General features: G+C 37.1%; 1 protein-coding gene across 3 annotated transcripts in view; it reads left to right on the top strand.

The window, feature by feature from the left end:
- Positions 1-26,326, top strand: part of ATAD2B (ATPase family AAA domain containing 2B) — a 75,106-nt gene that overhangs the window by 33,799 nt on the left and 14,981 nt on the right. For 2 of the 3 annotated variants that reach the window (XM_021529792.2, XM_021529789.2), the window contains 9 exons: positions 3,023-3,334; positions 6,929-7,061; positions 9,046-9,232; positions 9,902-10,087; positions 10,736-10,871; positions 11,186-11,382; positions 13,887-14,046; positions 17,127-17,249; positions 21,338-21,475. In XM_021529792.2, the coding sequence (XP_021385467.1) occupies positions 3,023-3,334; positions 6,929-7,061; positions 9,046-9,232; positions 9,902-10,087; positions 10,736-10,871; positions 11,186-11,382; positions 13,887-14,046; positions 17,127-17,249; positions 21,338-21,475 (1,572 nt within the window). The remainder of the gene's footprint in view (positions 1-3,022; positions 3,335-6,928; positions 7,062-9,045; positions 9,233-9,901; positions 10,088-10,735; positions 10,872-11,185; positions 11,383-13,886; positions 14,047-17,126; positions 17,250-21,337; positions 21,476-26,326) is intronic. The other variant, XM_021529790.2, reaches the window with a different exon arrangement.

Here is a 26,326-nt window from a genome sequence, read left to right as displayed (position 1 = left end):
ATCAAAGTGCATTCTTTGGAAACCTACGTAGGAGTTCCACTTGTTTGTGGTCTTGCTCTCTGAAAGATGTACTTCAGAAATGTTCAGCAGAGTTTGATGGTGCTGGGTAGAAGAAAATGCGGTACTTTACAGGAATCCTTGTTTTGTTTTAGGTCAAGCTGTGCCAGTACCTTTTGCCTGACAAATTGAACATCTTTCCTGAGATGCTTCAAAAATGGAAGCAAATGCACTGAACCCTGAGTTTATTTTACAGAGTCAGTTTGGGTGAAATCTGCATCAGGTTGTTTACTGTTGGCATGATACATTTTATTTTGTTTTGACAATACTCACTTATGTTTTTCTTCTGCCTAATCAGTGTATGTTTGCTTCTTAGCAATAAAAATCTCTTTAATGCTTCTCAAGGTACAGGATTTTTGCAGTTTTCTTGTCACTGAAATGGATGTACAGTATGCACAAGAGAGTCCCTCAAAAAGAGACACCAATTATTAGTCTTCAAATGTAATTGCTCCTGAGAAATGAGAGGTAGAAATGGATACTAATTGTGTATCTGATCACCTGAGAATTTAATTTAAAAATAGGCTACAGGCTATTATTTCCTAATTTTGCAATTCTTCGGAGATGTACAAACGGTGATTAAAATGACTGTTAGAAAGCGATGTTACAGGATTTGTTAATAGAAAAGTTGGGAAGGATCTGGCTCCTGAGGTGCTGAATCTTTTCACAAAGATACTAAACTAGCTTCTAAGGTGACAGACATTCAGGGTGCTGCATATCTCCAGCACATCTTTGATTTTAGCTTTGGTTTAGTGCTCCCCTCACTCATTTTTTGTTTAATCTAGTGTAGGTTTTGGATGAGAAGTGGACCAATTTAAATGGCAACATGATACCTGATACCTAAAGAACAATGCAAAATTTAGCACCCTGGTTTGATTTCTCTGGTGCACCAGTAGCTACTGTCTAATAGTTTCACGTGGTTGGAGTATGTTTGCATAGTTTTGATTTCATGTTAAATGAAAGTTAAAGAAACCCTAAATAACATAACTTCAGTGCTGAAAACAATTAGTTGTCTATTGATTAATATGGTGGATATATCTGAACATATTTCAAATGTAATGTGTATTTATTTCAAGGTAACTTGGGAATGTGAATTGCTATATACGTTTTAGGTAGGAGTCATGGTGTGGACTCATCAAATTTACACAATTGTAGCTATGGATGTTTTTATAAAACAAAAAAGCTTGGATTAAAAATTGCAGGACTTATCCAATATTTATGGTGGTTGTCCATCTGGGTTTATTTTTGTTTTTCTTTTTAAAAATTATGTTCAATCAAGTATATGTAAGAAAGCTTCAGTTCTAAGTCTTATCCAATTTAAGTCACCTTTATAGCTGAAAAGTGGGTATCTTTTACTCAAATTAATATATTTGAAAGTTGGGGATGGAAAAGTATCTACAGTCTTCCATACTAATTGCTTCCTTTTTTATTTTTAAACACTGTGTATGGAATCAGCTTTGTTTCTTATTGCTGTATGGATCTTGTAAAATTATATGTGCCAGGAGCACTGAAAAAACATCAGAGGCTAAAGAGAGAGAAGCAAGGCAGACCTCAATTTTGTGACTTTGTGCTGCTGAAAGACCAATCATAGAATTAGAGAGTGTTTTTGATTGGACAGGACCTTAAAGCTCATCTCATTCCAGCCCCCTGCCATGGGCAGGGACACCTTCCACTATCCCAGGTTACTCAGAGCTGCATCCAGCCTGGCCTTGGACACTTCAAGGATGGGGCATCCACAGCCTCTTTGGACAGCCAGTTCAAGTGCCTTATAGTAAAGGATTTCTTCTAATACCCAATCTAAACCTGCCCTCCTTGGTTTTAATACAAAAAATAGAGTAAAAGAAATGTAAGTAATGTAAGACTTTGTGAGGAGGAGGAAGTCTGGTAAAACAACAGTTGAATGAGAATAGTTTTAACTAAAGAATTGATTAATTACCTTCTATAAACACTTCATTACAAACCCATGAACTTTTATATGGCAGTACCTCAGTGCAACACATTTTCCTATAGTGACTCTTATTCTCTAAATTACTTTTCTCACTGGAATACTGTTCTACAGTTTTTGAAAGATGGAGCTATGATGCCTCAAAATACAGAGGCATATTAATATGTCTTGCTGAGAGATACGGGAAAACTTGAAATCTAATTTTTAGCTCTGGGGAAAACCCCCAAACCATTAGTACTGCAAAAGACTCAGAGGTATTAAGTCTCTCTGTATTTCATAATTATCAGATCTATGTTTTTCACTAATTATGATTAAGCAATTATAGGTAGCCACCTGTAGATACTTACGAAGATAGACTAAATTAAAATTTTAATGCATTTTAATTTCTACCTTTGGTTATATTAGTAAAGTTATGAAAATCTTAAAAGTCTGAAACATTTTTTTTCCATAGTAGAAGTTAACATTTTTCCAAGAATTCCACGTAATGCTTTTTTTAATAAGCATTTTATCTCTTTCCTATTCTACTCATGAAACATTTTTCTTTATATTGCTCATTTTCTCAGACTGTAAAAGTTTAAAGTTCATGATGTTCAATGTAACAAAATTACTTTGCTACTAAAAGTTATATTCATGTGGAGGTATTAAAAAAAGGAGAAGAGCTAGCCTGTAAAAATTGCACACATATGTTAGACAGTATTAAGGGAAAAGAAAGAGCAATAACAGACCTATAACCCAGGACTGGAAATACATTATATATCAAATGATATAGTGAAAATGGGGGTAATTTTAACTTCCATGTGGAATTAATTTCTTAATATATCTTATAAACATGTCTAATTTCTTGATATAGAACACTGTCATCAGATTATGACCTGATACCTTTTGGCAGATGCTTTGTGGACCTTGACAATCAAAGTCAACAAATAATTTCTGATTTGTTTTTTAGCTGGATGCATGTTTGAGCCAGGTGTGGTGCAGCAGTGCTGTTTCATGGCAGGTGTCTGTGTTTCTGTGTGCACTTAGGGTACTGTGGAGCTGACATAAAAGCACTTTGCACTGAGGCTGCCTTGATTGCCCTGAGACGCCGCTACCCCCAGATCTACATGAGCAGTCAGAAGCTCCAGCTGGACGTTTCCTCAGTTGTTCTGAGCGCGCAGGATTTCTACCACGCCATGCAGAACATCGTGCCTGCCTCCCAGCGCGCCGTGACCTCCTCGGGCCATGCGCTGTCCCCCGTCATCCGCCCGCTCCTGGAGCGCACCTTCACCAAGCTCCTCGAGGTCTTACACAAAGTGTTCCCTCACGCCGAGTTCAGCCAGGGTGACAAAAGTGAAGGTATGTGGGTTGGGTTTTTTTGCAAGTGCTGTTTCAGTTTGCAAGTATTTCAGCTTCTCCACTTAGCCTTAAGTCTGGTGTGTGTTTCCTTCAGTGTTGTTAGGACGTAACAACTATTTGCTTGGATGTTGCATAATTATTTTTGCTGATTCCAAGTTGTTGTAGAATCTAATGACCTGACCTACATAGAGCAAGGTCCCATAGGTGTGAGGGCCATCCATAAAAAAAAACTCACAAGTAATTTGCAATTTAAATACAAGAAATGATAGGCATAATTAAAGGCCAGAACAAAAAAAAAAGAGAAAAAGTTAGATGATGTTGCTGAGTGTAATGGGACCTGAAATTGGTGCTCCTGTCCTCAACAATGGTTAGCTATCCCAAGTCCTTTGCTTGCTGGTGCTGCAGAAGCTTCGGGGGGCTCACAGCTCAGCAGGTGTTTAGCTGAGGTACCTGAGCCTATGTGATGGTCATGTGTTGATTCTATTAGAAAGCCCTAAGGCTTCCATGTTCTTGAATTGGCCTGGTCTGCTCCTGATCCTCCAAGCTGATTCTGTTAGCTTTGCAAGTGGAGAACTATTTGCTGTTTTGTCAAGTTTGCTTTTTTTGCCAAATTAGTGAGTAAAATCAACTCATTAAGGGGTCAGTGAATGCCAAAAACCTGCTGCAGTGGGAGCAGTGTGGGTGCACCAAGGAAGCAGGGAGTAAGAAGGACTTTGACTGACTATTTGGCAATGAGTCAATAGGTTGTGGGGTTTTTTTACCCAGCTCTTCTCTGAGACATACTTTAATAGTTACCATGATGCTTTCTTGGAAGTTAAATGTTGAACAAGATACCTTGGGTTTGAGATCTTTTATTCTTATGTAGTCTACTGTTCTAACCTGGGATCATTCTCACCCCCCAGCTCTGTAAACAGTACTTGGTGTGATTAACTTGAAACAGCCCAGTCATAAAGCAAATCTGTGACAGCCATGACTTTCCTCTCGTTCCTGTTCCAGGGCACGCTTTCAGCCTGCAGGCCAGGCAGCTTAAGCTGATCCTTGTGCTGGCTGCTGCAGTTCTCCAGGCCAGCTGTGCATTTTTGCTCCATCTTTCTGCTTGCTTGAGTACCTCAGGTCCTTTGTTAAACCATTTTAGCCAGAAAACTCATCCAAAAATGATGTATTTATGTGTTTTCTGCTGACTGTGGGGTATCTGGAGGTTTTAACAATCTGGTTGGAGTTGGCCAGAGATGGGCTCTGGGAGCACGTGGTGGGTAGAGGGAAATGAGCTGGCTTGCAGCTGCAGTTAGATCCTATTGGGCTTCCTCAGCTGAAAGTTATTTATGATGCTTAAGTCTCTGTATACTGCTAACCTGTTAGTAGCACCCAATTTAGAGATTGTCATTCTTGTTGAAGAATTGGTTTAAGTTCAGAATATTTTCTTTGGTTATACATTCCTATTTACTGTTGCTCATTACTGCTAACAAATTGAGTTTGGAAGCTTAAGTTGATTTAAATAGTTTTACTAGATAGTTTGTTGCTATGGGTACTTTTAAATGTTTGTAGATAATTGATTTTGAACATGCATGAGCAGATTTTTTTTAACATTTCCTTTAGTTTTTTCTTACCCCCTTAAATCCAAGAAATTATTTAATAACAAGGTTTAATATTTGTTAAAACCAGAAAAATCCACTTTCAGATACAATGATTATGCATAAATGTAGATTATACAATAAGGCTTCATATTTTCTTGAATTCAAAATCAAGTATACATGCTTACAGGTATGCTTACAATCTGCACATCAGTTTTTCTGCATTTCTCTAAAAATTCTTCTTTCTTGTAATTCAGTGAGTCAGATGCTCATGCAGAGAATGTCACAGAAACTTGATCCTTGGGGTTAAAAGATGGGCTGCCTTTTAAAATATTTGTGTATTTTAGGGAGAGAAAGATGCATCCAGTGCATGAGCATAGGACTTACCTATGCCTGCATTCGGTATCCTGGAAATTCTCTCAGTTTTAAAGACTGTCTGTTTTATTGAGCCCAGAGATAGAAGGCCTATGTCCAGTTGATTTGTAGGTCTCAATCCTTAGCTTTAGCTAAGTATCCTGCAGCTTCTGTGCCATGTTTTCTTGTTCTAGATTAGCTTTTGCTACTGCTTGGGGTTTGCAAGCCTTTTTCATCTTTGCTCCCGAGGAATGATCATCAGGTGTATGACTGCATCATAACTTGACAGGAGATGTGGCACATCCTAATCCCATGGCAGCAGAATATCATTCTTGCCCATCTTACTCTGAATCTGGTTTCTTACATCACACAGGTAGCTAAGGGAATCTTTGTTGTCTCTTAACAATTTTTCCTGGAACCCTGGGACAGTTCTTCCTGTGGCTTAGATGGCACCTCCATCTGACACTTAACACTGCCTTGAAGGCAATTCCTTTGTCCTACGGTGGTTGTCTGATCAGTGTGGCAGGACCTGTGCCATTGCCTCATGTAAATCCAGCAAATCATGCAGTGGATTGAGTATTTGAGAATAATACTTGGATCTCTCTGTGTTTCACACTTTCATTTTGCAGCAATCCCTTTTCTTAAGTGGCCAATTTGAGCTGCTTTTGGGATGTCTTGTGGTTGTCCTGGGCAGCAATGTGCTACACAGGAATGCTGCCCATCCATTGCAGAGCACTTCCTTGCTGTGCAGTGCTCCTGCTGTACAGCTGAGTGGCTGTGGCCACTTTCATCCCATCACTGAAGACTTCCTTCTTTGTGGAAATGAGAATGAGTGGCATGGCATAGGGCAAAAGCAACTCAGCTCCTTTCCTAGGAAAGATGGATCTTTTAGTCCTCTTGCAGCTCTGGGAGCTAATATACCTGATTTTCAGCTGTTACCTGATTGTTCTGTTTTAGTGCCATATTAGTATTTTTGCAGTTTTTTGTCTCTGCAGTGTATCTTGTGAGTATAACGAGTCTTTGAGCTTTTTGTTTTTCAAGGTGTGTATAAGAAGTACTTCAGTTCATTGTGCTAATATATTAGCAAAGGAATTAAAATAGGTAAAGGTATAGTATATGAACATAGAATGCATTGAACTGATTTTGATAAAAAGTAATTTGATACTCTTCAGCAGATTATCAGAGGGTGGAAGGCAATTCTTCATAAACATACATTGTCTATGTAGTCATGCTGAGAATAATTTTAGAAGAACTGTACCTTTGAGAATTTGGACACTTGGAACAAGTAAATAATTACAAAATTCTGTGTAGTCTGAGGAATTACAAGTTTTATAGCTTTATCCTTGAAAAAACCTCTAGCTGTGAAATAAACCCGAAGGAAGCATTACATAGCAAGTTAAACTTTTTTCTATTTGAGAAGTTGTTCAGCTTGATTGTTTTAAAAAAATTGTAATTATGATTAGACTTCTACAGTATTTAATTTGTTTTGGTTTTTGAAGTAATAAGTACTTATTATTATGAAGGCGGATACTTAGACAGTTTTAGCTAATTTCTTCTACATTTGAGGATTTATTATAATTGACACAAAGAAAATTGTAATATCTTGTCTTGTTTGTTGTACTTGTACTTAGAAGTGATAAAGTTCTAATTAATACATCTCTTGGAACAGATGTACCGAGTCTAATATTAGATGATAGTGAAGATGAGAACGCTTCATCAATTTTTGAGACGAGCTGTCACTCAGGATCACCAAAGAAACAGTCATCAGCTGCTATACATAAACCCTACCTTCATTTTACAATGTGAGTGTTTCTTTAAATGCATATAATTAGATAGATAAAGCCAGGAGATTCTTACATAAGGAGAGCTGAAAAAGTTGTTCTTTTGCTTTGGGATGGCAGTGGTGTTCTGCAATGGAAACATGTAAGTGCACAGACAGGAGGTTTAGATGGGGGGGGGGGGGGGGGGGGGTGTTCTTGGGAAAGGCCACATCCTACATACTGGAATCAGAAATGTTTTTCAAAATGTAGATTAGGAGTAAAGATGCTAACAGCAATTTTCAATTTTAACAACTTTGGTTGGAAGGATTAAGAGCTGAGAAGAGATGTGTGTAGGAATATTTTGAAGGGCTTGTGTGCTTTTTCTTGGTCCAAAGTACATTTGAGCTTCTGTGTATGCAGCTGTTTGGAAGCATCATGTATAATGATGGTATTCGGCATTTCTAATGTCCTTTTTTAATTGTTTTTCATGAAAAGTTTCAGGAAAACAGGAATTTAGAAAATACACATGAAATTTGGATGACTGTTTTCTGTATAAATTGAACTGGCTAGAGTAATTAACAATAATTAACATTTATTTGTTTTGTGTTAAGAATAGTTTTAGACTACTTTATGTTTCTGCAAGGAGTTTGCTGAATAAAGAAAATGAAGTTAGAAAAACTGTTCATTAGTGGCACTGTTTAGTAGAGCCATCTTGTGGAAAAATGTTAAAATTTTTATGCTAAATAATAATCAGAACAAAATTTGTGGATATCTAAGCTTAAAAATAAGGATTAAAGTTGAAAGAGTTGGAGTGACATAGTTAAGTATTCTAATGCCAAATTTAAGCTTTTGTTGTGAGGTTGGGAAGGGGGAAGCCAAACCCAAAACAACAGTATATATTTGTATGGATGTGTGTCTTTAAATAAAAGAATTTCAAGACTGTTTATTTTTGCAAAGTATGTAAGCCTGTCTTGTTTTGTGAGCATTTCTGATTGTTACCTGTGTGTGTAACCACCACCACCAGAACTGAAAACCAAAGGTCAGCAGTGTTCAGCAGTCCCAAAATGTTTAACATGAAGTAATACCAGCAAGTCTTGTTCCACTGCCTGAGTTCATTGATGGGCAGATAGGAATGCTTTAATGAGAGAAAATGCAAATGAATTAAAAAGTTTCTTGTTTTATAATGGAAAATACTTTTAATGGGAAAACTGAATGTATCTTTTGGCCATAAAAGTAGGTTAAAACACCCAAGAGAAAGAAACAAACATAAAATCCCAAAACCCCTTCTATGGACTGCTTAGAGTTTCTTCTCAACAACAACCAAAAAAAACAAAAAAAAAAACCAACCAAACAACAACAACAAAAAAAAAAAACCCCAAAAAAACCCAAAACAAAACAAAACAAAAAAAACAACAAAAAAATAAGTTTACCTTTTCAGTTTTTCTTTGAAGTCTTCCTTCTGTCCAGAAGTCTACTGATTAGAAGTGTACAGATAGGCTAAAATACATGATGCATAGTGATGTCATTCAACCCTACTTCAGGTCTTTTTCCTTAAATAAGTAAACTATTGAAATGTTCATTAGTTCTTGAAAATCTTGGGGAGCACTTAGGGATGAAAGGATTGGCCTGGGATTCCTGAGGCTACTGAAGAGATATGTTAGTAGTTAGGACTGAACTAGAATGATTAAATTGCTGTCTTTGTTGGATGTTCAGTAAGTCTTTTTGTATGATCAAGGAATTAGTTTTAAATAAACTGGTTATAATGAAAATTGCAATGAATTTAATATATGCATAGCTTCACACAGATGAGTTTGAGTTAAACGGTTGTGAAACCCAAGATTAGAGAAATCCTGAGTTATTGGCACCTGAACCAGTATTCAGGGGTAGGCGAGTTGATCTTTTTAGGCTGTTGTAGGAAGCTGTTACCCATTACTGAAAGTCTTACAGATTCCAAAATATCTCCTATATATCCATCTATTGATAACACTGGTATGTTAATTGGCTGCTTTGTTATGTTCTGTTGCAGGTCAGCTTATCACCAGCCAACCTCTTACAGACCGAGATTACTGCTCTCCGGGGAAAGAGGTTCAGGTCAGACTTCGCACCTTGCTCCAGCACTATTGCACACCCTGGAAAAATTCTCCGTACACAGGCTGGACCTGCCAGCTCTTTATTCAGTCAGTGCCAAAACGCCTGAAGAGTCATGTGCACAGGTGATACTTCAGATTCCCTTGTAATGAGTCAGTGATTTAATTCTGCTTGTATCAATATAGAGGCAGCCAGCTGGAATGTAACTTCAAGTCCAGGTTTTCACAGGCTCCTTCTATTTTCCTGTTTAAAGTAAAGAGGTCTCTAGAGGGTGATGGAAATCTCTCTAGTGACTAGTGAATGTAATTACATTTTTAACCTGCCCCCTCATCACATACCTAGTACTAAGTAAGTTTAATCTGGGTATTCAGTGCCTGATACTCATTTTATTCACTTGTGTATGGATTGGTGTGCTGTTGTTCTAGGTTCATTTGCTCAGTTTTAAGTGTTTTGCATTTCCAAATAACTTTTGGTGAGTATTGCATGAATTGCAAAACAGTTTAATATTCATCTTGATTGTTCAGTCATAGCAAGTCTTTAAAAGATACATATTTTTAAAATAAAGCAGTTGCTTTGTAGTCTCCCTGGCACATTGACATAAAATAATTGAATGCTGTAGCTAAGAGTCACAAACACTTGTTTAGAAAGTCTTTAGGTAATTCTATTGTGCTGGAACATTTGTCTATAAAGTGCCACAAACATGAATGATTCTCTAATGTGCAAGAACTTTGTTACTCACCACTGATGGTAACCATTTGTTCCTTAGTTGAAATACAACTGTTTCTTTTAACTAGATCTTTCGTGAAGCTCGAAGAACAGTACCAAGTATAGTTTACATGCCTCATATTGGTGATTGGTGGGAAGCTGTCAGTGAAACTGTGAGAGCTACTTTCCTAACTTTGCTGCAAGATATACCATCTTTCTCACCTATATTTCTACTGTCTACCTCTGAGTCCATGTTTAGTGACTTGCCTGAAGAGGTAAGTTTATCATGGAAGGAGGCATTGTTAGGGGGTTCTGTGCTCTTTTGAATGTTTTAGTAATGTAAAATAATTTGTTTTGTAGTGGCTTTCTAACTTAATTTAAAATATGTCAGACAGAAAATGTAATAATTATTGAATGGTAGTAATTTTCCTTAATGATGGATGTATGTCCGTATTACTGATTTTCATAAGCTCCATACAACTCTGCTGAGAAGACAAAATTGTTCATTATACCAATTGTTCTTTTTGACAAATGACTCCATTATAATTAAATGCAGATTTAGTCTAAAGGCTTGACCTTGAGCTTTACATTTTCTGAGGCTCTGGTTAGGGGAGGATTCCTGTTTTTTTTTTCCTTAACATTTTCTGTGATTTTTTTTTCTCCTGCCCCTTTACTCTCCTGTTACTGCACAGTTGGCTATTGTTAGGATCATGGGATACTGCAAGTTTTGTTACTATAGAGAATTCAGTGAGAATTACAAGTGTTCGTTTTCTGTGAGCACAGCTTTAGGTAGAGTTTACCATCTCCTGTCCTGTGGCTGGTTTTGAAAAGTTTGTGACTAGTATTACAATATGGTCATTGTTCATGTCTTTTTCAGTGGGGGCTCATTTTTCTTATGGCGTTTTTTTTTTTTTTTTTCCCAGCTGAAATGTATTTTCAGAATCCAGTATGAAGAGGTTTTTTATATTCAAAGACCAAGTGAAGAAGACAGATTGCGCTTTTTCAAAGGCTTAATTCTTGATGAGGCAGCAATGCCCCCACCAAGAAGGAAACAGGCTGGTAAACTAAGTTACAGTAAATCCAATAATAATGTGATCCTAATGTTTTATTTTGTGTTACTTTCGTTTTTAAAGAGGCGTGGGTAATTAACAGATAGTTTAGTTACCATGTGACAGCATTAATCAGTGCCCAGAATAAATTTCATAGTTACAGTTAACAGTTGTTGAAGATGGAGATCTATGGGGTCAAGGATGCAGTGATAGTTAGATCCATGTTGCATACTGAATACATACAATGAATTTTGAGTGGCATAATGCAGGGAGCCACTGTACTGTTAATGTTTCCATTGTCTGATTGCCTGTTCTTTTCCCTAGCTCTTCGTGCCCTGGAGGTTCTTCCTCTGGCGCTGCCGTGTCCTGCCCGGGAGCTGTCGGAGGCGGAGAAGCAGAGGATGGAGGATCAGGAGGAGAACACCCTGCGGGAGCTGCGCTTGTTCCTCAGAGATGTCACCAAGAGGCTGGCCACAGACAAACGCTTTAACATCTTCAGCAAACCGGTGGATATTGAAGAGGTCTTGTTTCAGTAATGTGCAAACAATGAAGTTGAAAATATTAGAAAAAGAATGCAAATTTTAAAAAAGGAAATGGTTAAATTAATTAGAAAAATAGATGTTTGATCCATGGTCTGTCCAATCTAAGATACTGATTTTTAGCTGCTAGTACAACCTCATTGTCCATAAGGCAAGAATTTGGAACGTGTTCTATTGCCAATGGCTTTGGAAAAACCTTGTGCATTCTTGTCCATTTTATAAGTGAAATGAGCATTTTAAAATGCCAACACTCCTATCCTTGCCAGTATTCTGAATACTTGAAACCGTAAATATAATTCTTTAATAAAAGCTTTTACGGCCCTGTAATCAGAGACATGATAGTATTGGGAAAGTGATCTGTGTTCTGTAATGCATTCAGCATTAATAGTCTTGTGTAATTTAAGCAGTAATGCTTGTGGATGCCATTAATCACACATGGTAGCGCATTATAAGGCATTAACTGGTTGATTATGGACTGTACACACCTAACTGATGAGACAGTTCGATCTGCAAATCTGTTTTCAGGGGCTGCTGGATGAATAGGATTGTGTTTGGTCTGACTTTGAGATCAGACACTGGCCACCTGCAAGCTTTGCAGGCTTACTAACTGAAAAAAAGATCCCTGATTGCTTCTGAAGAGAGAAGCATCTCTTTAGGGAATAATGGGACATCGGAAGACCAGCATTGTAAAAAGCAGATCTGGTGTGTAAATTCCTTGCAGGATGGAACACAGATCTTTTATGGGCTTGATGCAGTCCTCTCTTATTTTGAGTTTTCCATAGTGCTCCATAGCTGACTGGTTTTGAAAGCCTGGTGAGCTGTTTAATATGGCAGCCTACAGTATGAGCGTGGTCTCGGCAGTAATTTGGTTTAATTTTTCTTGTGAAACTGGGAGGTCCATTATTGTAGAAACTCTTCATACTTACAGTGAAGGTGCTTCCTTTCTGTCAAGAATTTGTCGTCTAAACTTATATGATTAAGGTCATGTAGAGAAAGAACAACTGTCCATGTTTTGTAGATGAAGAGAATAAAAATGTGTATTTGTTATTTGAAGGCTTGCCAGAACCCTGGTAATATATCACAGCACCAAAAATCAAATGTAATCCTTTTTGTCCCACCTGCTGCATTTAAGCACAGGACTCGCATTTCTTTTTCTACAACAGCTTGTCTGCTTGACTTCCTTAAAAAATGTGTTAGGCTTATTTCACTCTTGCTTGCATTGCAGAGAATGCTGCTGTGTGATAAGTCAAGAATTTTCCAGACTAAATCAGCAGCAATATTTACAGCTTCCAGTGAAGATTTTCTGATGGTGTGCTAACAAGAAAAGGAAGCCTATGGCTTAGCTTTCCAATTGCTGAACCAGATACTATTATGTTTCCATAAAGGGAGACAAAAAGAAATTTTTTGCCATTTTAATTTGTCTATATGAATTTCAATGTCTGTATTTAAGGAATTAGTTTTGTTTGCTATTCACTGAAATAATGTATTTATGTTAGTTTATGATGTGATATATCTCTGCAGGCACTATATATTACATATATATATATAAAAATTCTTATAGAGCCATTATGACTTGACCTGAATATGTATTTAACTCCTGAGTGCTTTGACAGGGACCTGCATATGTGAATTTCAAAAGAAAAAAATGCAGGACTGTTTTAGAGGCTGCCAGTGTTTTTAATTAAGTGTAATCTGAATCACACTGAAACATTGATACAGTTTGTTTGTTTTTTTTTTTTTCTGTGAAGTTAATAACAAATTCATTGATTTTTTTGGGTGAACTTCATTACAGCAGCTGTGCTGATTCATATGGCTATTAAGGCTGAGACCCTTATGGTATCATGAATTATGTTAAACAGTTTTTAGTGTGCTCCACTGGTTGCTGAATCTCCAGTTATGATCTAATTCATAGTGAACTGTGACACAAAGCTTTTTCTTTAGATTATCCTTCTGTGCAGCCAATCTAATATCAGCAATCAATAAAACCTGACTTTTCTTTGTTTAACAAGTGATTAAAGAAACTATTTAATAGTAGGTATTTAAAAGCTGATAATTTGGCTGTTAAATTTAATGAGAACTTTACCTACAGAATGAACAAAATAGAACTTCCCTAATTTTTCCTAGGGCTTCAAGGTAGACTGATGGGTTTTGCCTTTTTAGTTCCATGACAGTGTTATAGCACCATAAAAATCTATAACAAAATTAGTCTAAAATGAAAAACACATTTACATTAAGTTGTACTACTTCATAAATACTGTTTAATTAATTTTGAAAGATAAATTGGTGAGCTCCTGAAGGTAAAGCAGATTTGGCAGTCCTATGTTTTTAGCCTGATAAAACTTCAATTTTTAGCTTAAATTTGCTTAGAAATCAAAATGGATAGTTAATGTCTTAGAGCTAAGCATGTGGAATTTATCCAAGTATAAAGATATGATTGTCAGTATTCAGTAGGTCCTGTGTCATTTCTGTGTGCTGTTTGTTTGTAGGTTTCAGATTACCTTGAGGTTATCAAAGAGCCAATGGACCTGTCAACAGTAATAACCAAAATTGATAAACACAATTACTTAACAGCCAAGGATTTTCTAACAGACATTGACTTGATCTGCAGCAATGCATTGGAGTACAATCCAGACAAAGATCCTGGAGGTAAGAACATACTTCTTTTTGGCCTAGCTAGACCTGAAAGCCTGGTACTTAATTCTGTATTCTGTTGCTATTCAGGCATTTCAATGAGCTGCATGCTTTGTGATAATTAGGATAAGCAAGTCCTAAGGGTCTGTGCTTTTAGTATTCTAAGTCATGGAGTGCACTGGGGACATTTAGAAGAGCAGGAAAACTGCAGCATTCAGAGCTGTTTTCTAATAAATTACGTTTTGTAGTTTCCTTTCAAATTTGATAGGTCCTTTTGGGTATCTAGACTTGTACAGGCATCGAAACCCCACTGTAATTTGGAGAGCTCTGTAGAGAATCTGCACACAATCTGGCAGTGGTCTGCTGTATTTCCATGTTAGCTTGGAACACGAAATTCATACACAGAAATCAAAATCTGAGTATTTGGGGATAGAAATAAAACAGGATAAATCACCAGGCAAGGAAGTCAGTTGCAGCTGATTAGGAGAGATTAGATAGTATTGTCTTGACAAAGTGTGATGGGATGCTTTCAATTAAAAAGGAATTTGTAGACTGAAATGAATATAAAAGCTGTTCACACTCCAAACTAAGGATAGAAGATCTTGTGTACTCTTTGCTAGGGCTGTCTTACAGTGCACATTGCCAAAAGAAAGCCTTGCAGCTGGCAGCTTCAAGAATCATCAACAAAGCATCAACACAAAGCACCCTTTTAATGCAGAGTTCTGTTTAATATATGTGGTACTTGGAGATCCAGGTCATCTACAAATGTGGTCCAATGTGTTAGAAAGTTTTTCATGACATCTTGTGAAATTGCTTTAGCAGATTAAAGCATGAGTTTTCTGTGTTTTTTTTCTCAAATTTTTGGTTTTCTGAGGCATTTAACAAGTCTTTTGTGTGGATTAGATACAGTATAGTCTGCTATACTGTATAGTCTGCTGTAGTTTCACATTGCCTTTTTAATCCAGTTCATACTTGTAGAAGATTAATTTTATTTCTTCAGTGTATGATGCACTCTTTTCTTTCAACTAGAAAAGTCCATTTATTTTGTGTTCTTGATAACACTTTTGAGGACTTCTAATGTGCAGTTGATATGAACTAATTAAAACCCTTGATGGGCACTTGCATTCAGAGTGTATCTGAAGAACACCTGTTGAGGGATATTTTGATTTTCCTTGCTGTCAGAACTGAACTGGGAGAAATTGATCTAGCTCTTTCTGGGCTCAGTTTTGAGCATGTATTGCTCTTCTGGCATTCAGAATTTCTTGGGCTGTTGTGTGAACACACCTGAACCAGCACATTATGACTATTCAGAGGAAGCATTCCATGCATTCAGATGTATTCATTAAATGAATATTAATTTATAAATGTTGACATTCTTTAAAGGTGGACATACAAGCTTGTTTCTGCTTGTAGAAGGGTCATACTGTACCTGCTTTTGTCATGTTTTTAAGTTGGGAAAGCAAAGGAACAACCAGACTGGCTGATTTTATCTGCAGTCTGGATATTAAAAACTGATTGCTTGGTGATTTTTTTTTCCTGGTACTTTACTATAAAATTTCAGACAAGTTCTGTAGTAAGACAGATTGGGGTTTTCTTGCTCCACTGTTTGACTGGGAAATGTTCTTGAAGGCATGGGAACATAACCATTGTATGTTGGACATGAGTGCCTCATTGAAGCACTGTCTGGGGCAAAGTCTTGCCCAGCACAGGATTAGAGGAAGGTCGTGTTCAGTCCAACACCCCAGTTTGATTCCTTTTTATCTCCCTTCCTCCTTTGCAAGGACTTCTTAAACTTTATTATCTGACTAAAACTTTGACATTTAATATCTCAAAATTACATCTGGAATGAATGCACTCTGGGGGTTTTTGTGATCATAAAACATAATGCTTCACAAATATGTGGGCAAAACCTTCCAACTTTCAATAGATTTAATGGACAGTAGTTTTCCCCAGAAAATGCTGGACTCTTGAGCTAGACACTGGATAGTCTCTTTCACTCAGCAGTTTTTCCAGCTGTAAAAGCTGCTGTTTCTAGAATTACAAATATTGTGAAATGAGTATTTAGTGTTATTCTTAATTGTTATTTTAAAATATTATTAAAACATTAAATCTGCTGGCTGTAGAATATGTTCTAGACAGTAATGATGATGGTTACTGGTGAAGTACCTGCAACAGCTGGAAAAAAATAATTCAGTATGGATGGATTGACAAATTAAATATGTTAGTACTGAAGTCAATGAGTTGGAAATTTCATTGAAAAGCTACATTCTAGATGTTAAATTTCTCCATATATGGGCTTAGTTATTAAGCTATGATTACTTTTCAAATTTCAGTGGTGGAATAATTTGTTTTGTGTGTTTCAAAGGTAGGGGAGCTGGTCTGTTTTTTCCTGAATTGCATTTAGGCTTCCAGCATGGGCAATTTGTTCTGTTCCCCAAATAGGCCTGAAAATGTAGCACATTCAAGGCTTGTTTATTTCCATTTTTTTAACATGAATTAAAATGAGAAACAGCTATTCAATATAAGGAATAAAATCATGTGTTTTAGCACAATTTTGATCAGTCGTTAAATAATAATTAAGAAATAATTTAAGGTTAAAGAAAAAAGCAACAGGGAAGGAACATAAGTGAGCCAGGTGTACCTTACAGATGCAGGTGATGTCCAGTGTGATTTTGCAGGCAATGTAACTGTGAATATTCCTAGACCCTAGTGGTTAAATTAATTCCTGGACAAGTCTCTTGTTACTTTGGGACTCTTTGCACTCCACTCCATTATACTGTGTAGATCTGCCTGTGGAACCTGGCTACACCTTATGGCAAGTTGTTTTAGGTGTGTTCATCATTCACTGTTTGCATTTACTTATAGATACCACTGTGGATTAAAGTAACAGATTAAACTTCTGAAAACACTTATATCTCTTTAATAGCTGGGTTGTGATTTTTGAGTGTGCTGTGGTATTGATTACTCTGCATTTTCAGACATCTGTAATTTTTCCCAGTTACTTCTGTTTGTTGTAATATGCAATACAAAGCAACACAGAAATGCTAAGGGATTTTTGTAATTGTGGTAAAAAAGTGTACTGTCCTGTTTTCTAGATAAAATAATTAGACATAGAGCATGTACTTTGAAGGACACTGCTCATGCTATCATCGCTGCTGAACTGGATCCAGAATTTAATAAGATGTGTGAAGAAATCAAGGAAGCAAGACGAAAAAGAGGTATGTTTAACTTCAGTTATCATAACACAACACACTCAGAGGCCCTCTACAGACAGGTAGGAATGGGCTCATGTTCACCAGCGCTGGACCTTGTAGGGGGGCTTCAACCACCCCAGTATGTACTGAAGGGACAACACAGAGGGCAGAAGCGATTCAGGAGGTTTCTGGAATGAGTAGAGGGCAACTTCCTTCTCCAAGTCACAGAGGAGCCACCAAGAAGAGGTGCTGTGCTGAACTTTGTTTGCACCAACAAGGAGAGGCTGGTGAGGAATGTGAACCTCAAGAGCAGCTGGGCTGCACTGACCTCGCAGTGGAGGGAGTTGAGATCCTAAGGGCAGCAAGAGGGGTGCACAGCAAAGTTCAGTACCTTGAACTTGAGGAGAGCAGGCTTCAGTCTGTTCAGGGATCTACTTGGTAGAGTCCCGTGGGATAAAGCCCTGGAGGGAAGAGGGGCCCAGAACAGCTGGTTAATAAACTCAGGAGTGATGTTTCCCAACAACAGAGGTTAGGTAAACACATCAGGAGGCCTGTGTGGATGAACAAGTTGATTGTGGATTAATTTAAACACAAAAGTGAGGCCTGCAGAGAGTAAGAACAGAGAAAGGTAGCATGGGAAAACTACAGAGGAACTGAGCAGCCAGGGATCAAATTAGGAAGGCTAAAGCTCTGAGAGAATTCAGTCTGGCCAGGGACATGGGCAGCAAGAAAAGCTGTACATATATGGGATAGAAATTACGGATCTCTTACAGATACAAAAATGTAAATTTAATATGAAATAAAGAATGCATGTTGGATTCAGACAGTGCAGGTTAAAGAGTGACTGAGCTTGAAACCTCTCTACTTTCTTCCTATTTTGTGAGCTGAACTGATAGGGCACCATTATCCTTTCAAGAAGAAGGGTGCATTGCCTACTGTTACAGACGATACTACAGAACCTGCTGAACAAGTAATGTTAGGGTTGCTGTACTAACTTCTGATGTGGATGTGGTGGAACCAGAGCTGTGGTCTGAAAGTGCCTGTAGTACAGTATAATAAGAATTATGATAAGGGAAAATAGCCTTTAAACCACTGGATTTTTAGTTCACCCTGGTATGTGTACAAGTGTAGTTTTGGAGGTAACATTTTGATTTTTTTGGTTAAGAAACAACTCTTGCAAGTCTCGTACAGCTTCTAAAGTGACCAGGGAAAGTTATCAAAAATCCAAACATATTCCCAGTGTGGCAGCAGTGCTCTGTTTACATAAAAAGAGTGTACCTCCATGGAAAAGTTTTAAAGTTTTGAAAGTTGAAAAAGTTTGAAAATCACCGAACTATAACATTAGAACAAAATTTCATGCTGATTTAGGGATCGTTGATTTCAATAATTCCAGCTTTACCTTGTCAAGTTGTTTCCTGCTTTGGTATAAAGCTCCATTATTTGACTTCCAGGTTGAATTGGCTGGTCTCACCTTTTAGCTGCTGATTCTTGAAATACTTCTGTTGGTAGATTGAAGACTCTTTATTAATAAACTTCTTTGAACTATGCAAGTATCTATAGGCTTTCTCTTGTTCAGATTAAAACAGACAGAATTCTTTGTATTTTCCTATTCAGTCATGCCTGTTTTTGTCTAATTTTGTTCAAGCTTCCAATGTGTGTCTTGAATTGTGGATAAATGAACCAATTGTAATTCGTTGTGGCTGTAAAACAGAGCTAATATAATGCCTTCATTTCTCCTCTGTACTTTTCTATTAGAACCACAAGAATATTCACAATTCTGGCTGCAGTGTCGTGCTGTGAGCTGTGCTCAGTTAATTATCCAAGTCCCCATGACTGTTAAAGGTTATTGCTTCCGAGGTTAAAGTAAATGTTTGTAAGAGCTCTTTGTGGCAAAGAATGACTCCATGGCTTGTAGTCCTTTCTTGCAAGTTTGCAAGAACTGGAATGCTGCCCTCCTTTTTGTGGCAGTGGCCCAGTAATAGATATTTCTGGAGATAAAGCCTGCAGACTGTTGAAAGAAGGGCAGTGTCTTAAGTCATAATTAAGGCTGATGGTATCATGCAGTGAACTTGTTAAATCAGAAAAAGCAGGTACCATTGGTGTGAGAGGGCCTTCAGGTACAGGTACGTGATGAGCAGCACCAGTTTGTGGGACAGAACAACTCACAGGCAGGAGTGAGCAGGATTCAAAGTGAATTCAGTACATTGGCATGGAAACTGTTGCAGTGTCACAGGTACTGCAGGTGACACTTGAAGATGCTTGTGCTTCTGGACCACACTTGGTGGTTTCAATGACAACTGAGCTCTGCAGTTGGTCCAGCTGTAGAATGTGCAAGGCCAAGCTCACTGACTGGCTTAGCAGGAATGCTAACTAAAGCAAGTCCAAAAGACTTGGAATTCATGGAAGAAGCTGTGTTAATTTAACTGTTTATGAACAGAGGAAAATATATCAAACTCCTGAGGTCTGAGGAAGCCTCACACTGGAAGGCGATCGCAAGGGATCAGGAGTTGTGTCTAAGATTATGATGGTGCAGAGCACCTGGATGGTGACACTTCAGGAGTATAGTCTTGGCACTGGTCATTGTAGTGGATGGAAAGGATGTGGATGCTGATCAGTTCTGCCATTATTCTCATTTTACTCTAAAGAACAGCCTCAGCAAGGCAGCAGATCAGGACAATCACAGTGCATCTGCTTGTCTAGACTTTGAAATGTATCCTGTTTCAGAGCAGTTTGAGCAAGGGATGAAAAAATCAAAAAAGCTCCATATCCATTTTCTTCACAATTTTGTCAGCAAGTTACTTGGCAATCTTTTGTAATTCTAAAATGGAAAGTATTTTGTACATGGTTTTTGTTTTTTTTTTTTTGGGGGGGGGGGAGCAGGGCAGTGGTTGTGGTGGTATTTGCTTTTGTTTTGAGGATTTTTTTAATTTGGTTTTTTGTTTATTTGTTTCATTTTTTTTTCCACACATCTGACATTTTTACTTAGTACTCTGACTGGTGACCAGTCTCAAAAGTACTGCACATATACTGTACAATAAAATCAGTATGTAGAAGTCAAACTAGAATTTCTTGTTCCTCTGTTAGTGAAATGAAATTAGGTACTATTGTTGAAAGATGTTAAGCCTAAGGATAGCAAGTTTTAAGCTGGTAAATAAGAACCAACTATCTATATCCTAGACTACTGAATTTGCAGCTACTTGTGAAGACCAGCTAATAAAAAGGTAGAAGTGATAGTTTGAGTAATAAAATATGTTTGATACGCAGTTTAAAACTTTTATAATATTATTTAGAAACCTATGCTGTAATTATTAATTGTGAGATGAGAGATTATGTGTGAATCTTTTAATTTCTGCATCCATCAGTTTTGGACCTTCTTTTCAGCTCTTGATCACTTGGTTCTGGTTTCTATTGGAGATATGGTATAACATTTTGAAGACCATTTTAGTGGATGGGTAGGAAATAGTTCACAAATATAGAACTTCAGATAGTAATTTATGTCTTTAAAATGTACTTAACCAATATGAAAGTTTGCTTTTTTAGAATTTAATTTAAAAACCTACAAAGCAGTAGAAGCTATGAGATTAAATATTACAGGAAGCAAACCACACTTTTTGTTAAAAGCAGAACTGCATTTTCTTAATTTAAGAGCTCATATTGACTCTGAAATGGATCCATTTTACATAACATAGATCACAGTGACAATACAAGAAGGTTCTTATTCAGATACTCTTTTTGATGTGGCATACAATGCCGTTATGAATTGCCACTTATTTTAAAACTGTTTAAAATAAGGAAGAGATTGAAATGGTCAGTAAGAATTTTCTTGTAGAGGAAATATGAATAGAAGGGTCAATCTTTGGGGACCCAAAGAGTGTGAGAGGCAGTCACATTTTTCTAATCCATCAGAGCTGACAGTTTAACACCATGCAGCCAGTAAGTTGTTCTGTCAGCAGAAACAAACTATTCTTACTGCAAATCTTTATTTTGAATGTCCAGCTAAATATTAATGGATCTATTCCTATTGCAGTATGGTGTTCCAAGTTTCTGCTTTGATTCAGTAGATTCCTGCAGCCTGGTTTATTTAAATAGGTATGGTTGTCTTTTGCATGCAGGCTTCTCAGTGCCAGCAGAACAGGTAAATCCTCACGGTTCCACTGTACGGAAAACTGAAGCCAGAGTTGAAGAGGCATTTCGGAGCAAGCAAAAGCCCACCATGGCCGTGTGGCCCAACTCTGCAAATAAATGCGCATGTAAGTACCTTGGGTGATAATTGTGCAAAATTAGAGGTCCTTTCAATGGCAGACATTTGAAATGTGTCTCTACTGCTGCTTACTGATCGTTTCCAGAAGTAATTTTAGGCATGAAACACTTGGAACTAAGAAATACTCCTTCTAGGAGTACATAAAATCTCTGCCCAAGACGTTGTAAAGAAGTAGGTTTTCTGTTTTTGTGATGAAGAATAATTATTTTTCTAATGCAGTATGAGTATTTTGCATTTTTTGTTGTAAAAGACTGTTTTCAGTATAAGACAACTCAGATCCAAGAACACTTTTCAGTGGTTTGATGAGTTTTCAGGTTTGTTTACTCTGTGTATTAACTGCTTAATAGTCTCTCACTTACACTACATTGAATTCCTGCCTTCAATACATTCGGCGTCATGCTGAAAGCTGGAGAAGAGGTTGCAAATTTGACTGTATTTTCCTTTATGGCAATGGTTTTCAACAATCTGTAACCATTACTAGAGGATGTTAAGATACACGTCCTGGAGCCTACTGCATTAATCCAGTTAAGTGATTGAAATCTCTAGAATTGTGAGGTGTGTGTGGGTAATCAGGAGCTAATTGTTTTCAAGAGCTAAGTTTATTGGAACAGGTGAATACATAGCAGATACTTTCATTATAAAGAAAATAAAGATTATGAGAGACAGTGAGTATGGGGTATATACTGATAGTTGCACTTCGCTTTCCTGCTGAAGATGTGGAGTCCATTATTAATATATTATTAGTAGCATTATTGATTATTGCTGATTGATGGCACACTGATTGAAGTGGACAAATTTTCATTTTGGCATTTGTGCTCTCCTTCATGGTGCTTTTCCTTGATGAAAAATCATTTTCTAGGCATGGTGGTAACTGCCCAGAGATGAACATTGTTTATATATGAATGATAGTGTTGATGTCAAATGGTTTAATTAATTAGAGGTGTATGATTTTATTTCCCGAAGCTGTAATTTCTTCCGTTAAAGGAATTAAAGTCAATTGTACAGAATTATGGTTAGAATAAATTGTTATATAATAAATTGATGATGTGGATCCAAGCTGTTCTTTATTCATTTGGCAGCTCGTGCAAAACAGAGTGTGTAGGGAAGGGATTCCCAATTAATTTTTTTAAATTTCCTGTGAAGTCTAGGATGGAGATTTTCCCTCTGGCTGCCCTGCAGAGCACTTTGCTGGCTGTGCATGCTGAGCAGCAGAAGGTGGGTTTATAGACCTCCAAGCTGGACATCCCCTGGGAAGGGGCAGAGCAGCCCTCGCTGGTGACTCGCATCCAGAGCAGTTCCAGTGCCTCTCTCGCTTCCCCTCTGTTGTGGAGGCAGCAGCAGTTGTTTGAAAACTCGAGCCATCAGCTGCAGGAAATTTCCAGTGTCTCTGTGCAAACAACAAAGTTACTGTTAAGGCACTGAGCCTGTTGGTATTTTTGTGATCTAGCTTGGAAGGCAAGAAAAATTGAGGCTTAGTGGTGTTTGGATCTACGATCAAATGAAAATCTGCCTTTTAAGGCTGAGTCTGGGAAAGGTAACTAGTCCAGGAGGGATGTGATGCATCTAGTAATCAAGAGAGAGAACCAGGAATTGATGAGCAATCAGAAACCTGCAGAAAGGATTCAAGTAGTACATGGGCACCCTTGAAGATTGATGTGGTCAGTTCAGCAGAGACTAGAAATGAAGAAGAGAAATGGTCTTAAAAGGGTACTTGGAGGATAGGCTAGAGAAGAGTGAGAGCAGAACTGAGCAGATTGTGGGGAGCTCAAATAGCAGAAAATGAAACTGTGGATTGCGATTGTTTAAATGGAAGAAATAAGTTTGGAGAAGGGATTTCTGAAGAGGGATTATTTTAGAGGGAGAGTGGAATTTTTTTATGGTCATGAAATACTATTTTTTTAAAGTCTATAATGTATTGCACAATCAGAGTAACAAGAAAAATATTAAAGTATTTTATTTAAACAGGATAAAACCATACTTTTCAATAATTCTGAAAATAATTGCATGTTTTCTGCTGTGTGAACTTGATGTTTTCCCTTAGAGGAATCTAAGGAAAGAATCACCATTCATAACATTATTTTCCTGATCAGTTATTACTGTTTTTAGGGGCTTTATAACGGTGTTTTAGAAAAGAGCTGCAATAAGGTTAATTCAGATGACAAGCCTTAGAACTCTAAAAGAAATAATTGTCAAGTATCTTCTCTAAAAACAGAGAGGACTGCAGACAGTGCAGCAGCCTTGTCAAATTTAGGGTCCTGCCCAGGGCTAGTACAGTAGCGAGTGAGAGTTGGATTATTATTTGTTGGTTTGTTTTCTGAGGTTTTATATTTTGTATAAAACTTGAATTAGTTTTTTACTTAACTGTTATTTTGTGATTCATTTCATTTTTCTGATGTATTTTAGATATTTTGTTAATTTGACTGGACCAGATGGGCTGCTGGAAATGTGAATAAGAAATTTTCTGTTTCAAGGCATGGTGATACACAATTTTGAGTTACATTTCATCTGCAACTCCCCTTTCCCTTGTTGAAGGTAGAGCTGTGTGGATTGTGTCTCACTATATAGATGAGTTTTAAAAGTACTGAATTACTAGAATTTGCTGAGAATCTATTTGGGGACGTTCTGCCACAATTTAAAATATTTCAATTTTCAACTGTGTATTTTGATAAAAGTGCAAGTATTCTGGTGGGAACTTGGAATGTCAGAAGTCTGATATAAATAGTTTTATGATTATAGAATCACAAAATGACAGTGGTTAGAGGGAACCACTGGAGATGTTCTAGTCTAGCTCCCTTCAGAACTGGTTGCTCAAGGCTTTGTCCAATTGTGTTTTGAACATCTCCAAGAATGGGGGCTGTGTGTGATGCCTGGGGACCTCTTTTAGTGCTTGGATGCAAACAATAAATTCTTTTTCTTAATTTTGAGTGCCTTGTATTTCAGTCTGTGCCCATTGCCTCTTGTCACTGGGCACTACTGAGAAGAGTTTTACTTTGCCTTTTGCATGGAGCTGTGTAGAAAAGGGAACTACCTGCAGTGTGCAGTTTGGTGTGTTTGCTAAATTAAGTGGTTTAGATAGACATTAGCTCAGAAAGCATTAGCATCTCTTTAATATTTGGGACCCTGTATAATAAAACTGTATCCAACTGCTCCATCTTGCCAGTAGATGGGGCATGGTACATACCAATTTACTGTCTTGAACTTGCTTCCTTTAGTGTTACATATGAATAAACTCTGTGGGGAAGATTTGGCTTTGCATTCTTATCTTTTTTTGCAGCATTTAATGATAATATATTGTAGTGATAGACTGCAGATTTTATGTTTTCTTCATAGAGAAGATGTTTTTTATGCCATATGATAAATAGCATAGCTGTGAAAATGGCATTTGGAGCAAATAAAGAAAATTTAAGTCCTTTGTCTTATGCAAACTATTAAAAATACAAGTTTTATATGAAAGTCATTTTATGAAATATGAAGTAAACACACTGCTAAGTTTTCCCAGTAATTTAAGTGATTAGTGTGCTTTCTATAAAGGACTGTAGGGATACTAAGCAAGAATCTAAGAAACTATGGCAGAAAATGTTTCTAAGTAAGTAATATTTTCTTTGCCTTTTTGTGTTGGATGTTTTTGCTTGATTGGTTTTTGGTTTTCTCTTTTTCACCCCCAAATGGGTGATCTTTGCTGTCCTATGGAACACTTTGTTTCTGATTTATAATGGAAAGGCTTTTGTTTTGTCTGGAGGACTTTTTAAAAAAGATTTTTAGAAAGAAAAGGTCTTTCATTTACAGTCTTTCTCAGAAACTGTTTTATTCTCAGTCTTTGTCCGATTTTCATCTGTTTAGTGTCTCTTCTTTGACCTTTCTGTGACAGTGGTGTCAGTGATTGCTGTACTTCAGGCTTCTGGGACTGCAGCAATGCCTTATCAAAGGGCATGGCAGACCAGATTCCATATGGTTTTGATCATTTGAACTATTTTTTTTCGTTTTGGTGTGGTTCTGAGTTTGGATTCGAGAATTGGATATTGGCAAAATAACAGTCCTTCAGATGCTAACATGAAAATCCTTGTAGCTGCTGTTTTGTCACTTATCCTGTATTTGCTACTGTTTAGTTTTCTTCTGCTTTTGAGATTTGACTTGGATTAATTCTCACTTGAGACAGAGGCAAGTACTGTTACTTGAAAGCACCATTAAAAAGATTTTCTGGAATGTGAGGATATATTTACTCAGAGCTGGTGCAACTGTCTCTTATTGTCTAACTATCATTTTGTTCTGGGTAGTGTAGGAGTTGGCATTCTGGTTAGGAGTGGTTTTGATCTCTTGTGCTGCCTTCAACCAGATGCTTTAAAAGAAAGTTGCAAACATTTGAGAAATAATTTTTTTTTGCCTGATTTTGAAGGAAATACCAATGTAGCTGATGATTCCAGGTTAGTTAACAGTTCTTTTAAACCCCATAGGCTTTTAAATTCTTCTAATTTAAAATACAATTTAGTGAATTTGTGGGAGTTCTAATAAATCTTGACTGCCTGTTCTTTTTTGGGATCCCATCAAACTTTTGAACTCAGTAATATCTAGTGACAAAGAAATTTTCTTTCATCACTATTAAATACCTGCCTATTGAATTAATCAAGTGTCTTTTTCTCTGACAGAGGGCTAAGTGGGTTCTACAATTTACCTGATCAGTGACTTTTCTATATTCTTTTGTTCTCTTCTTTATAACTCAGTAATGCAAGATGGCTCAGCCTCTTTTTAAGGTTTCTTTGAAAGCATTTTCATCATCTTTCTTGTAAACAAGGTAAAAATATCTTTTGAAGTAGTTTGGGGCTTTTTTTTCCCTCCAAGTGAT

This window comes from Lonchura striata, chromosome 3, assembly GCF_046129695.1.
Source record: "Lonchura striata isolate bLonStr1 chromosome 3, bLonStr1.mat, whole genome shotgun sequence".
NCBI lineage: Eukaryota > Metazoa > Chordata > Aves > Passeriformes > Estrildidae > Lonchura > Lonchura striata.
The sequence above is the reverse complement of the archived record's forward strand: the minus strand, read 5'-3'. Positions and strand labels throughout refer to the sequence as shown.